The sequence below is a fragment of the Melanotaenia boesemani genome, chromosome 10 (assembly GCF_017639745.1).
Source record: "Melanotaenia boesemani isolate fMelBoe1 chromosome 10, fMelBoe1.pri, whole genome shotgun sequence".
Taxonomy (NCBI): domain Eukaryota; kingdom Metazoa; phylum Chordata; class Actinopteri; order Atheriniformes; family Melanotaeniidae; genus Melanotaenia; species Melanotaenia boesemani.
In genome coordinates, this window is record NC_055691.1 from 35516588 (window position 1) to 35531690 (window position 15103).

Genomic DNA, 15103 nt, shown 5'->3' on the forward strand with positions numbered 1-15103 from the left:
TCGCTCACATTATGAAAAACAACTAGTCATGTTACCACAGTTATGCTGATGACACACACATCTACATAACCATCTTACCAGGAGAATACAGTCTGATCCAGACTCTGATCAACAAACAAAGATCGGATGTGCCAGAACTTCCTTCAGTTAAAAGAAGACAAAAGAAGAAAGATTAAAAGTCCTCACAGGTCTCCCTAAAAAAATTGATCAGACAGCTGCAGTTAGTCCAGAACGCTGCTGCTTGAGTCCTCACTAGGACCAGGAAAGTAGATCCTAGAACTCTACTTTCTGTTCCCAGAGTCAGAACTAAACGTGGAGAGGCAGCGTTCAGCTTTTATGCTCCTCACATGTAGAACAAACTCCCAGAAAACTGCAGGTCTGCTGATTCAGCGGTTTTACATCAGAGTTAAAAACTTTTCTATTTGCTGCCTTTTATCAGAACAGCTGTTAATTCCCCACCCTGGAACTTTATTTTTGTGCTTTTATCTACTTTATTTATGTCTTTTTTTCTTTCTGTTTTTATTTAATTTCTTTTATTTCTTTTAAAGTCTGTTTTTAATGCACTTGGTATTTCTTCTTGCACCCCGCTGTAATGCTTATAATGTTTTATGTAAAGCACTTTGAACTGTCTTGTAAATGAAATGTGCTGTACAAACAAACTTGTCTTAATCCTCCTGCAGTGACTCAATAAAACCTGAGTATTTTTAACATTTGTCAAACACCAGTTAGAGCATTAAACATTTTCCAATTTTCATGTCAACAGAAGGACTTTGTCTGATAAGACTTCAGCATCAGGTCTTTAATCAAGATTTTGACTTCTTTTGTTTGACAGGCCACATTCAGCATAATGCATTCACCCTGTTGTTGCAGGAAAAGCAAGTTCTAGCTTGTATTTGTTTTGCAAGTTTGCAAGAGACACAATTTAGGAATCACTGAATAGAAAGACAGAAGAGAAACATGGATTCATGGATTATTTTGGGTTTGTTTTTTGGGTGTGTAGTGCTGTTTGTGGTTGGTGCAATTTCTCAATACAAAGATTAATGGAAACTTTTCTTAAAGAAATATTACATTTCATCACCCTGCAGCCATGTCAAAATGAAATGAAAAATACTTCATTAATCCCAGAAGGAAATTACAAAACAGGCCTATCTAAGGTCAAAAAGAAAATCAGTGGTTGTAGCAAGTTATTAATCTCTTTTTTTTAAATAAACTCAGACTATCCAGTTAACAAAAATAATAAATATTAAAATCTCATATAACCATAACATCCACTCAGATTTACTAAATCAGCCAGAATTTTTTATTTTTCCCGAACCCATTCTGAGGTAAAAATTTAATGAAAAACAATTATAATATGTCCTTTTACATTTCACAGATTCGTTTTATATTATCCACGCAGCTGTAAGCAGGAGAAATCCCTTCTTGTCCCGTAAACACTCTTTAAAAGGGTTTGATTATGTTTTGGATTTCCCATCTTTGACCTGTGCATTCTCGTATGAGAAGTTTCATCATTTCAATTTCCAGGCATCTCTTGGTCTGTCTGTTCCTCAGTTCTTTACCCTGGAAGAGAATCAAAAAGAGGGTTAAGAATGTTATCAGGTTATGAAGTTTTACAAATAAAGACAGTTTCTTTTCCCTCTGTTTTCTAATCTTTTTTAAAAATTTAAACCCTGGCGTATCTTGCAGTACCTGAGTGAAATCCCAGTATATCGCCATTCTTTTCTGCATAGCCTCTTTGCAGTTATACAGTCCAGGCTCGGTTATTTTCTCGCCTTTGTCAGTCAAACACCGGTTGTCATTGTACTTATGTGACTTGATGCCGCCGATGTAGAGCTCTCCAGTTTTGCGGTAATATGTGAACTTAAATAAGCAAAGAAAGACAAGAAAGCCAACTCCACTGTTCAATGAACCAGCAAAGACAGAGAGACGAAATGTCTTGCAGAATAAAATCATCGATGTTTAATAACACTAGCTGATTGACTTACTTGAGGTCCGTAGTAGTAGCAGTGGTAGGCAATAGGTGTGTGACCCGGTACGGGACCTTGGTCTATGCACATATCAGCATTGAGATTCCTCAGCTGAACAGACATTAAGACAGACATGTGTGTTTTTAAACTAAACAACGTCATCTGGTCATGCACTTGGCACATCTTGCAAAAATCCCTACAGCACAAATGCTGAACAGCTAAATAAACTTACCCCACCGTAGGCAAGCAGGTTGTCCCAGGGATCTAACTTAGGATACACATTTTCCAGGTACCATTTGAAAGGTTTGCAATTCAGCTTTTCTCTAAGTTTCTTCCTCTCAGAGACATCTCCGATGTCAATTCCATGATTCTAAACAGACCAAAGACAATTTCACCTTCACTTGCAATGCCAAGAATCAATTAAACAATGTCAACTCTTAATCACCCTCTGTGTAGAAGCCTTGTTTGTATCTCTTTACTCCATTTTAAGTACCTCAAATGGCAAGTTCCACGCCAAGTTGATGTTGTGTTTGTATTCATCCATCCAGATTTCTGCAACCCTGAGGGCATTTCTCTTCATGGCTAGGCTCAGGTCTGGCATGTAAGGCTTGTGGGCCCGCTCGATATGAGCAATCTTGGAGCACGGAACTACTTCAATACTGCCTCCACATGTCCACACCTACATGACCAAAATTCACAATATTATTATTATTATTAAGATCAAGATTATATAAATTCCATGATTTAAAATAAATAAATAAATAACATTAAAAAAATAAAAAATCATATTATCAAGAGCAGCTTTCTACCCATAAAGGAAAGGTAAACTTGCTCAGCACAGCAGCCAGACCATCATTCTGCCGCCGCTGTGCTGGACAAGACAAGGCAGGAAAAAATAAATAAATAAATAAAAGTTGCAGGTCATTGTTTGCCATTACTGATCCATCTATGCTTTGGGTTTTGTCATTTTGACTTAACATGTTTTTGTTGTTGTTTAGTTTGAAGGCATCAGATATAAAAATATTACACAATCCAGGAGGGTCTATTAGTGTAAGTCAAGCTTATTAGACTATAAAATCTGTTTTCTTTCTGTCAAAAAGATAAGAAAAAGGGAAGACATCAGACATCAGCAAAGCTGCAAGTGGGTTTTTGTACTGCTGTACGTAGAGATGACTGCAGGAAAAACTGTCTCCCTCTTATTTTCTTAATTATTGACTTACACGAATTCCCAGCTCCACATTTTCTCCACCATAGACTTTCATTCCTTCATCAAGGACTCCGATTTCTCCAAGAAATTTCCTATCGGCCACAAGAATCCCCATGACAGATGGACTCCTGAGTTAAAAAAAGAAAAAGTCAGCTTACTACCAATAATTTAAGAATACACCAGTGTAATCATAAATATATAAAAATACAATTACTGAACAGTTTGTTTCAGATCCATTATTTGATCAGTTTTATCTAATAAATTAATATTTTTACATTAATGGATATTTATTTTTTGTCTGTGTTGGCTCTGTGATGGACTGGCGACCTTTCCAGGTGAACCTGCCTCCCACCTGTTAAAATGCTGGGATAGGCTCCAGCTTACCCACGACACTTAATTTAATAAGAGGTACAGGGAATGAATGAAAGAATGAATGTTTTGGTAGCAATTTTCTGTGTTTCTTGTTTCAGGCAGCCTTTGTAACTAGCCTGGAAGAACAGATGAAAACTAGTCCTTTGGCTAAATCTTATTTTTTTTTATTATTATTATGCTTTTGTCCCTGTGAAATTGTGGGGACCCACAGGAATGTTGGACATATTTAGATGAGTGATGGACTGTGAACAATTAACACTCACTCCCCCTTTAATTTGTTTAACTGTTCATTCATATCTGGTACAATATGTACACTCATATATGTTCATGTGCTTGTGTTTCTGTTTCAGAAATAAAAAATACGTAATGTTTTTCACACTCATGCACGCTTGGGAGTCACTTTGTTTTCAAGTGTTCAATAAAGTAAGTAAAGTCATTCCAATCATAACTAACTGAATCTTTTTTTTTTTTTTTTTAAATGGCACTGCAGGAAACAGCTGCCTTACCAGTGTCTCTTTTGCAACCGAGTGATTCTTTCTTTCTTTCCTATCGTTTTATTCCTTGTTTTTTGTATATATATCCTATTTTTTGATTCTATTGAATATTTTTTTCAACTCTGGCATGGCATTTGCACGTCTTGTTTATTCAAGAGATGAACTTTTTGCATGGAAGACTAATGTCGGAATGCAGCACAACGTACCGACAGAGCTGAGGAGGAAGTACAGAGGCTGCAAGTCAGAATCTAAGCTAAAGGCTGCTCAACGACGTTTTAAGCCAGTGATCCCCTCTGTACTAATGGGGAACGTCAACTCACTACCTAACAAGATGGATGAGCTGTTGGCACTGAACAATCAACAGAATTATCGCACGTGCAGCTTATACATCTTCACAGAGACATGGCTCACTGATGCGATACCGGATGCTAACGTGGATCTACCGGGTTTCACTGCTGTGAGAGCTGACAGAGACATGAACTCCTGCGGTAAGAGCAGAGGTGGGGGGCTTATCATATATGTGAACAAACGTTGGTGTTGCCCAGGACATGTCTCAGTGAAAAAGGAACTGTGTTGCCATGACTTGGAACTGTTAGCCGTTAGTCTGCGGCCATATTACTTGCCGAGGGAGCTTAGTCACGTGCTCTGTGTTTACATCCCGCCAAGCGCGGATGCATCAGCTGCCTGTGAGAAGACACACACAGTAACAGCAAGGCTGCAGACTAAGCACCCCGAGGCGTTTATGGTCATATCTGGCGATTTTAATCATGCTTCCCTGGACTCTACCTTGGCCTCCTTCTACCAGGCTGTAGACTGTCCCACAAGGAACAACAGAACAATAGACCTGCTGTACTCCAATGTGAAGGATGCCTACAGAGCCACCCCCCTCCCCCCACTTGGAAAATCTGACCACAACCTGGTATACCTACAGCCACAGTACACCCCCCTGGTCAAAAGGATGTCTAAAACCACACGCTCGATCAGGAAGTGGTCACCTGAGGCAGAGGATGCTCTGAGAGACCGCTTTGACATCACTGATTGGGATGTACTGCTGAGACAACATGGTGAGGACATAGAGGAGCAGACTCAATAAGACTGTCTGTTGTTGTCCAAATAACAAACTTTGGATAACACAAGATGTCAAAGCTGCCCTCAACAGGAAGAAGGTGGCTTTCATGAACCATGACAGGGAGGCAATGCAATTAGCACAGTGGGAGGTGAAACAATGCCTGAAAGTGGCGAGGGACACCTACAGAAGGAAGGTGGAGGATAAACTAAGTGAGAGCCGTATGAAGGAGGTCTGGGATGGTGTCAACACCATCTCAGGCTTCAGATCAAAGGCCATAACAGTGGGGGGGACAGTGGAAGAAGCAAACAGGCTGAACATCTTCTTTAACCGCTTTGACCAGCCCACTGTCCCCCCTCCCCCACTGCAGTACACAACCTCCCTGACTTCATCCCTTGTGCAGTCCCCCTGCCAACCTTTACCCCTGCCCCCATCTCAACACCCTCCACACATAACAGCTGAACAGGTGAGGGGAGAACTGAGGAAGCTCCACCCATGGAAAGCAGCTGGCCCTGACGGAGTGCCTCCTCGTCTGCTTAGGACCTGTGTTGCTGAACTGGGGGAACCACTCCAGCATGTCTTCAACCACAGTCTACAGCTGGGGAAAGGGCCTACCCTGTGGAAAACATCCTGTATTGTTCCAGTTCCAAAGAAAAAACGTCCTGGTGAGCTGAACGATTACAGACCGGTGGCACTTACATCCCAGCTGATGAAGACCCCATCCTCAATCTCCTCAAGCCCCAAGTGCAACAGGCCCAGGACCCCCTACAGTTTGCCTATCGAGCAGGTGTGGGTGTGGAGGATGCTATTCTCTACCTCCTATACCGTGTCCAAGTACATCTGGATAAGGGGAGGGGCACAGTGAGGATCCTCTTCTTGGGTTTTTCAAGTGCCTTCAACACAATCCAGCCCCTGATGCTTCTGGACAAACCGAGGGAGATGCAGGTGGACCCCTGCTTGGTGTCCTGGATTTGTAACTACCTCACAGAGAGACCGCAGGCTCAAGGACATCACATCTGACACTGTTATTGGCAGCACAGGAGCACCCCAGGGGACGGTGCTGGCCCCCCTCCTCTTCACACTCTACACCTCAGACTTCTGTTACAACTCAGAGCTGTGTCACATCCAGAAGTTTGCAGATGACACAGCCATCGTGGGGTGTATCAGGGATGATGGAGAGGATGAGTACAGGAATCTGGTCAGTGACTTTGTCACCTGGAGTCAGATTAACCATCTCCAGCTTAACACCTCAAAGACTAAGGAGCTGGTTATTGACTTCAGGAAGTCCAGCCCACAACCACGTCCAGTGACCATCAGGGATAATAAGGTGGAGATTGTAGACAACTACAGGTACCTCGGGTTGTGGCTGGATAACAAGCTGGACTGGACATGCTGTACAGATCACCTGTACAAGAAGGGCCAAAGCCGTCTGTACTTCCTGTGAAGACTGAGATCTTTAAACATCAGAAGGAAACTCCTGTGGATGTTCTATCAGTCTGTGGTGGCTAGTACACTTTTTATGCTGTTGTCTGCTGGGGGGGTAACATGACAAAAAGGTGTGCTAACAGGCTGGAAAAACTCATCAGGCGGGCGGGCTCTGTGGTTGGCATGAAGCTGGACTGCCTGGTGACAGTGGCAGAGAGGAGAACACTAAAAAAAACTACTGGCTATTGTGAATGTTGCCAGTCACCCTCTGCACACTGTCATCAGTGCACAGAGAAGCCTGACCAGTAACAGGCTGCTCCTCCCCAAGAGTAGGACCAACAGGCTCAGAGACTCCTTTGTCCCCCGAGCCATCAAACTGTACAACTCTGCATTAGGCAGGAGGGGGAGAAGGAGGGGGGAGAGGGAGGTGTGCAGTCCGCCTGATACAACACATGCACAATAACCCATACAAACAGTTGCTATAACTTATACATGCAATAGTGAACTGGGAATCTGTTCCACCTCTACTGCGTGCAATGCTTGTTTATATTGTTTTATTTAACTTATCTTATTGTTATTATTGTTATATTTATTGCATTCTATTTGCCTCTATTTTGCTTTGTACTTGTATATATTGTGTCTTGTGCTTGTCCTGCTTTACTGTTGGTGTTGTATTGCTACTGGAACCCAAATTTCCCTGAGGGCTCTCTGAAGGGATTAATAAAGTATTTCTATTCTATTCTATTCTAAAAGGTACCAAAGTAACCAAAGTATAAAATACAGAACTGCACCTATACCTGTGTGACTGGTTAGAAACATCATTTTTTCGGATGACATCAGAGAGGCTACCAGGAAATTAAGAAACTGGTTGGTTGGCTCCAAAGTTGGTGAAGCAGAAAATATTACTTGAACTCTAAAAAGCTGCCTTTTTGCTTCATTGTTGTGTCATATTGTGTGTAGAATGATCCAGAAAAACAATTTGAATATTTTAAGATGAGTCTGTAACAAAATGTGAAACCTTTCTGAAAACTAAACCGTAACAAGCCGGACTGACTCCCCAGTACACTCACTTTCCGGGCAACGAGCTGTCGTTAAGTTTGTAGTAGTCGGGTGAGAACCCCTCATACATGCACCACAAAGCCCAGTCAAAGGCATGAGCAGCTGGACGGTACTGGATAACCTTCAGATCATCAAAGTTGACCCTGTCAAACACAGGGGACACCACCACCGTTCGGTCAGCTTTGATCTGGGTCAGCAAGGGTTCAGCCCTGTGTGACGGGAAACAGGAGAAACTAAAATGACACAATATCAATGGTAGCTGCTATAGTTTGCCAATCACTGCCTATTGGAATAACCCCAATAGGCAGATGGAGGGAAGATTAAAGACCCATTTAAAGACGCCTCATCATGATTTATGATCATTTTAAAAAGAAAAAGAATCTTATTTAGGAAGAGAAGTTAGCATGGGTGAAATAATATTTAACACTTGTGAATTGTAAGTTTGTCCCAAATTCTTACCAAAGCTCATGGACTTCAATGTGAGCATCCAGGATAGCCACCACGTCGGCAGTGGCGGCTCTCCACCCAGACGCTCTGGCATGGGCCAGACCTAGCTGCTCACTGTGCCGAACTCTTTTAATACTGAGACCTGGATTCTGCTGCTCAAGGGACTTTACATAAATATCAAGATCGCCCTTCAGGTTCTCTGTAATAAAAAGAGAATATGGCCATTTGTAAAATTTTAACATGTATAACTGGAAAATGGGCTTCAGACATGACCTTTTCAAAGATGCTGTCCAAAAAGAAAAGCAAATCCAACATGTTAACAACTGATCCAACCACAAAAATAGCTCTCATTTTCACAAACTGCAGAACAGTAGCCCCTACCCTTCGGTAAATACTTGAAAATGTTCATTTATATTTAAATTCATCTGTATACCAACATATTCCACAGTTACATGTGAGATCGTCTGACAGCTAAAGCTTGACTGAACCTGGGTCAAGCAGCAGGTCAATGATCCCAGACAGACAACCAAATCTACAACAGGACATTGGAAAAAAGAAATATGGTGCAATAGGAGTAGTTCTTTATTCCTTCACAACCATATTTGGTTGATAATGTAAAGAAAAAAAATTAACTGCTGGAGAAACTGGTTCTGAAAGCTTTTATATCATACAAGTGAATTTATTTGTTGTTTTAAACACATAATTATTGTACTGATGTGTTGAAACTTCCCATTAAACAGGCGTGAACTCTATTTTCTCAGTAATCTGTCTGGAAATACTAGATAAGCTCCACCTGTTTGCACAATCATTTTGTAACATACCCACCATTAGAACTGTGGTCATCCACCAGAATGATCTCCTTCAACAGGTTTTTAGGGGTGCGATCAATGATGCTGCGCAGGGCTCTTTTGATGATGGACAAAGCTTCATTCAGGTAGATCAGCACTACTCCAAGACTTGGCAGGTCTTTTGGATAAGTTTTTTTTAAGCACCTTTTTTTTAAAAAAAAACAAAAACAAACCAAAAAATGTTTTTTAATTATATCCACATATTATTTTATTAAAATCTAAACAACTGCTTATATAAACAAATGTATTTAATGGTCAGGAGAGAATAAGATGTAATGCCTATTTAAACTGTAAGGAAATGAAAGATATACCTTGGATCTCTTGTATCTGGAAGAGCTCGATCTAGAGGAAGGCGATCACTGAGAAAAACATTATATCCGTACTTCTCAAACAGATCCTGCGCTTCTTTTTGGTCTTCCTTGGACAGATTCTCCCCCCACTCTTTGAAGAGGGCAGATTTAGGGAACAGTTTGCTAGATTTCTCCTGTTGGGGCAGGATCTTTGCAACATGGTGCTCCTTATGCTCTAACTGAGCTTGGATTGCTTCCTGTAGGACCTCTGCAACTTTTCTCTGGCTTATTCTGTCCTCTTCAAGTATTTTCTGCATGGCTTCCTGCTTTTGCTCAAAAGCTTTCATGACTTTGTCTTTAATAAGATCAGTGATAACAAGGAGAAAACAGCATGAGTCAGAGATAAAAATACTACAAGGAAATAGAATAGAATTTACAGCAATATTTAGAGAAAACTGTTTTATTTTTAGATAAATATTAAAGGATATACAATATCAAAACATTAATAAAACCCAGTAAACAATACAAAAGAATGAAAAAGTTAACGTGTGGAAAGAGTCCACATCTTTAATTAATATACAGCAAACATAAAGAGAAGTTCCACAAGAAACCAGTCATTTAGTATCATAAAACCATGTCATGGATCCCAGATTGCAAAGTAATTTTTCTACACACAAATATTACGTATATTCTCAGCATTTACTTTAGCCTCAAACACGAGGCTGATAAATTATATAAGTTCATATCCCCATGAACTCTTTCCAGGAGTCTCAGGAATTTACTTTAAATCTCAAACCAAGTTTACATTTACCGATCCACTATTACTACTACTGTAGCCTTTAAAATGAAAACTGAAAAAGAGAAAGTTAAACTCACAGAGATTAGTGACACTTTCCTCCAGGTTACTCTGAGACGAGTCCAGCTCTTTGTTAGCCACTCTTGACTCATATCCATTCCTCACATACATGCCCATATAAAAGAGGAGCCCAATGCACCCCATTATGAGGCCCCACCGCTTTAACGACGCTGCTCTCATGATGCTAACACAGACTGACTCCCAACTGAGGAAGAAAAACTCAGTGAGACACACTCAGACCAGAACTGATAACTCAACAGGTTAAACCAGAAAGGATGACGAACACACACACATAATCCATGCTGTTATGAAAAAAGCTGTGCTTGTGGTTTCAATGCTGTTGGGGCAGGTGCATGTAATCAAAATAGCCTATGATAATGCACTGGGGTTGGCACGCAATTTTTCTTTTAACCAAAATAAAACAAACAATCAGAAGCAGGAAAAGTTTGTTCTTGGTTTGCAATGGATGAATAACGCATTGCAAAGCAAATTTGGCTGGACAGTGGAGATCTTTTGCTTGCTTCAGAATTTGTCCGTGCACCACGTCACAACACAGTGTTTGATTTAACTAAATGTTTACTTAGCTTTTCATTAATCTTATAATCCCTCACATTTATCTGCAGCACTGAGGTCCAGTAAGACCAAGACTGACATTTTCCTTCGTTTGTATTCAAACATATGTCATTAATGACTTTGGTCAGAGCATCTCAAGACGTCCCCCAGATCTTTGCTGTTAATGTGATTAAACTGTGTCATGGTGCTTTTGACTTGGCATCGTCTGATTCTCCCCACAAAGATTTTTCCAGCACAATCACCAACAATAACTACACAGTCAGAATCTCCACAGATTGTAGCAGCAGGTCACTAAACTCTTAAAATGCTGCGCAGTGTCCTGGTGGCCTGTAAATAATTAAATACATTGTTTTAAAATAGGCTTTCAACTAAAGAGCCACGTATTCAAAAGAAATAAAACTTCCAAGTGATAACTGCTTACACTGAAATGATTCATTAAATAAAACTACTCCTCCTCCTCTCCTGTTCAGTTGGTTTGATAAGAGCTGCTGCTCTGTTATTTTGATTTAATCAAGTCTCAGTTAAAAACATAAAATCAAGGTTGTGCTCAGCTATCAAATCATTAATTAAAAATGTTTTCCTGCTAAATGACCGAACATTTAATAAAGCTAACTTGATGGGTTTAGAATTGTTTACCCTATGCCCGGCAGCTGCTGCCTCGGTCTGCCTGAATAAATAAATAATAATAATAAAAAAAATATTTGTTGCACCTGGCAAGAGAAATTTCACTGTTTTATATATTTTAACACAATTTCGATCCCACATTTGTGAAAGAACAGCAAAAAAGTCTGTGACTATACCATTAAATCTGATAAAGGGTGTTAAAATGCTGAGCCACAGCAAAAGAGGAATGGATTGAAATCATAAAATAAACTTATTGTTACTCTAATTTCTGGGGGAATACAAGTCATTTCCACACACATAAACAATATGAGTGTTTCTGGAGTAAACCATCTCCCTATAGCGAGTACCAGAAATACCAAAAATGGACCTTGGGTTTATTTTTTGGACTTTTATTTGAAATAATAATAACAATAATAATAATAATAGTAATAATAATATTCACAGCAAGAAGGTCGCTGGTTCGAATCTCGGCTGGGGGGAGGTTCAAACCTTGAGGGCGTGGCCTTTCTGTGTGGAGTTTGCATGTTCTCCCCGTGTGGGAGACTATGCGTGGGTTCTCTCCGGTTTCTCCGGCTTCCTCTCACCGTCCAAAGACATGCATGTTAGGTTAATTGATTACACTAAATTCTCCCTAGGAGTGTGTGTGTGTGTGTGTGTGTGTGAATGTCCCCTATGTGTTGGCCCTGCGATGGACTGGTGACCTGTCCAGGGTCACCCTGCCTCTCACCTGTTAATGCTGGGATAGGCTCCAGCTTACCCGCAACCCGTAATGGACCAGCGGTACAGAGAATTAATGAATAATAATAATAATAATAATAATAATAATTAAAGCGGCATCCATCGGGTCCGAGCGTCCTGGACCCCGCCACCCATCTCATACACCTTTTCCTAGCATGGTAGGTAACTTGGTAACATGGTAGGTAACATGGTAAAACACCCAGCTGAGAATCTGAAAGTTAGCATTTTTTGCTAGCATACTAACATGCTAGCTAACATGCTATGTTGCCATGACAACAGGTCTTGTGATGTGTTAGGGACCCAACGTGTATGAATCCTGTCAAGTTTGGTGCAGTTCCCATGTATTCCTGTGGAGACATGAGCAAACCGTTTTTCATGGCGAGAAGGCTTTTTTCCGTCGGTTGCCACGGTTACACGCTTTTTCCTATTAGAAAGATTTGAGGAGCGTTTGGTCCTCAACTCGTCAGGAAGCTTCCCACCAAGTTTGGAGTCAGTCGCACGAATCCCCTCAGAGTAGTTTGTTCAAATGGCAGTGAAATCCAAGATGGCGGGCACGCCGTTGCCATGGCAACAGGTGTTCGATTGACTTCTTTGCTGGACTTGAGGTGTTACACGTATGAAAACTATCAACTTTGGTGCATATCCCATGTATTTCTATGGAGATATGAGCAAACCGTGTTTCATGGCGAGAAGGTCGTTTTCCGTCGGTTGCCACGGTAACACGCTTTCTGCTATGAAATGAAATGAAATGAATGAAATGAAAAATACTTTATTAATCCCAAAGGGAAATTCAATATTGTAGTAGTAGTAATTTTTTTTTTTTTTTTTTTTTTAGTAAAGTAAAACAATCACATTAATTAATTAAGGGCTTTGTTCTTCAGCCTGATAGCTGCTGGAAGGAAGGATCTTCTGTATCTCTCTGTCTTGCATCGGACTTGAACAAGCCTCCCACTGAACACACTCTGTTGTTTCGTCACGGCGTTGTGTAGAGGGTGTGAAGGATCTTCCATTATCCTCGTCAGCTTGTACAGAATTCTTTTTTTGATGATCAACTCCAGCGGCTCCAGAGTTACTCCAAGCACAGAACCGGCTTTCTTGATCAGTTTGTTAATTCTTTTCAAGTCTCTGGTTCTGATGCCGCTGCCCCAGCAGATTGCTGCAAAGCTGATTGCACTTTCAACAACAGACCTGTAGAACATTTGCAACATTTTGGTGCAGACGTTAAAAGATCTCAGCTTCCTTAAGAAGTAGAGTCTGCTCTGACCTTTCTTGTAAATGTACTCAGTGTTGCTTTTCCACTCAAGTCTGTTGTCCAGCTGAACTCCAAGGTACTTGTATTCCTCCACCACCTCCACCTCCTCTCCCATGATGGAAACACTTCTATGTGTGTTCTTGTTCCTCCTGAAGTCAACAATCATCTCCTTTGTTTTCTTGGTATTCAAGATGAGATGATTGTCACCGCACCATTTCACAAACTGACCGACCAGTTCTCTGTACTCTGCTTCTTGTCCATCACTGATACACCCAACAACTGCTGAGTCATCAGAGTATTTCTGCAGATGACAGAACTCAGAGTTGTACTGGAAGTCTGAGGTGTACAGCGTGAATAGAAATGGTGAAAGTACAGTCCCTTGTGGTGTTCCAGTGCAGCTGACCACCATCTCAGACACACAACCTTTCAGTCTCACAAACTGTGGTCTGTTTGTGAGGTAGTCATAAATCCAGGTGGTTGTGGAGGGATCCACCTGGAATTTCTGCAGCTTCTCACACAGCAGAGCAGGCTGAATCGTATTAAAAGCACTTGAGAAATCAAAGAACATGACCCTCAAAGTGCTGCCTGACTGGTCCAGATGAGAGTGGGCTCTCTGAAGCAGGTATATGATTGCATCTTCAACCCCAAGCCCATTACGGTATGCAAACTGTAATGGGTCCTGAAAGGTGTTCACCTGCTTGCTGAGGTGAGCCAGTAAGAGTCTCTCCAGGACTTTCATGACGTGAGATGTCAGGGCGACTGGTCTGTAGTCTTTTGGTTCAGCTGGTTGTGGTTTTTTAGGCACTGGAACAAGGCAGGATGTTTTCCACAGCACCGGGATTCTTTTCTGGCTCAGGCTGGTGTTGAACAGGTGCTGGAGAATCGGACATAGCTGTTTTGAGCAGGTCTTGAGAACTCTGGGACTGACACCATCTGGACCTGCAGCCTTGTTCTGGTTCAGTTTCACCAGTTGTTGCATGACTTGGTTACAGGAGACAGACAGAGTGGAGGTGGAGGTAGAGGAGGTTTCAGGAAGTCCTGATGTGGAGGGAGATGAGGTTGTGTCCAGGTCCTTGACTGAGCTGCAGGGTGACAGAGTGGAGGTTTGACAGGAAAGCTGTGGGCTCATGGAGGGTGTGTGGCTAGTTGGGGTTGAAGCAGGAGGTGAGCTAAACCTATTGAAGAACATGTTCAGTTCATTCGCTCTGTCCAGACCTCCATCGGTCTGATCCTCCTTTATCCCGAAGCCAGTGATCTTCTTCATTCCTGACCACACATCCCTCACATTGTTTTTCTGAAGCTTACTTTCCAACTTCTTCCTGTAGTCCTCCTTGCACTTCTTCATTTGTGTTTTAAGTTGTTTTTGTGTGGACTTCAATAACTCCCTGTCTCCATCCCTAAAAGCTTTCTTTTTGATGTTCAGCAGCTTTTTCAGGTCACTGGTGATCCAGGGTTTGTTATTGGGGAAGCACCTCACTGTTCTTGTTGGAACGGTGCTGTCCACACAGAAGTTAATATAATCTGTCACACACTCAGTCAAGGCATTGATGTCATCTCCATGAGGTTCACATAGGACGTTCCAGTCTGTAGCCTCGAAGCATCCTCTCAGAGCATCTTCAGCTTCATTAGACCAGGTTCTAATAGCCTTTCTAATGACTGGTTGTTGCTGAACGATGGGCTTGTAGGAGGAGGAGAGAAGAACTAGGTTATGGTCTGATCTTCCTAAAGGTGGCAGGGCAAAGGAGCTGTATGCATTTTTAATATTTGCATAAAATAAGTCCAACGTTTTGTTTTCTCTGGTGGAGCAGCTGACAAACTGTTGGAAAGTTGGTAGAGTTGCAGAGAGGGAGATGTTGTTAAAATCTCCAGAGATCGCCACAAATGC

At 41.4% G+C, this 15103-nt stretch overlaps 1 protein-coding gene across 1 annotated transcript; it reads right to left on the reverse strand.

Moving 5' to 3' along the window:
• Positions 1-1277: 1277 nt before the first annotated feature.
• LOC121647239 (probable polypeptide N-acetylgalactosaminyltransferase 8) lies at positions 1278-10245 on the reverse strand. The gene is made up of 11 exons (XM_041996500.1): positions 10052-10245; positions 9197-9530; positions 8863-9029; positions 8050-8236; positions 7602-7799; positions 3188-3302; positions 2461-2646; positions 2200-2337; positions 1986-2078; positions 1690-1860; positions 1278-1560 (listed from the first exon to the last, which is right to left on the reverse strand). Exons 1-11 carry the CDS (start codon positions 10209-10211, stop codon positions 1441-1443), a joined length of 1869 nt encoding a protein of 622 aa, XP_041852434.1. The 5' UTR covers positions 10212-10245; the 3' UTR covers positions 1278-1440.
• Positions 10246-15103: the final 4858 nt, after the last annotated feature.

Bases quoted from the DNA above. Each gene is read 5' to 3' on its own strand.
- LOC121647239 (XM_041996500.1), bottom strand. From the start codon at position 10,211: ATGAGAGCAGCGTCGTTAAAGCGGTGGGGCCTCATAATGGGGTGCATT. The intron at 3,303-7,601 runs GTGAGTGTACTG...TTTTTAACTCAG, and splicing joins GACAGCTCGTTGCCCGGAAA to GAGTCCATCTGTCATGGGGA. The intron at 1,861-1,985 runs GTAAGTCAATCA...TGCTTATTTAAG, and splicing joins GCTACTACTACGGACCTCAA to TTCACATATTACCGCAAAAC.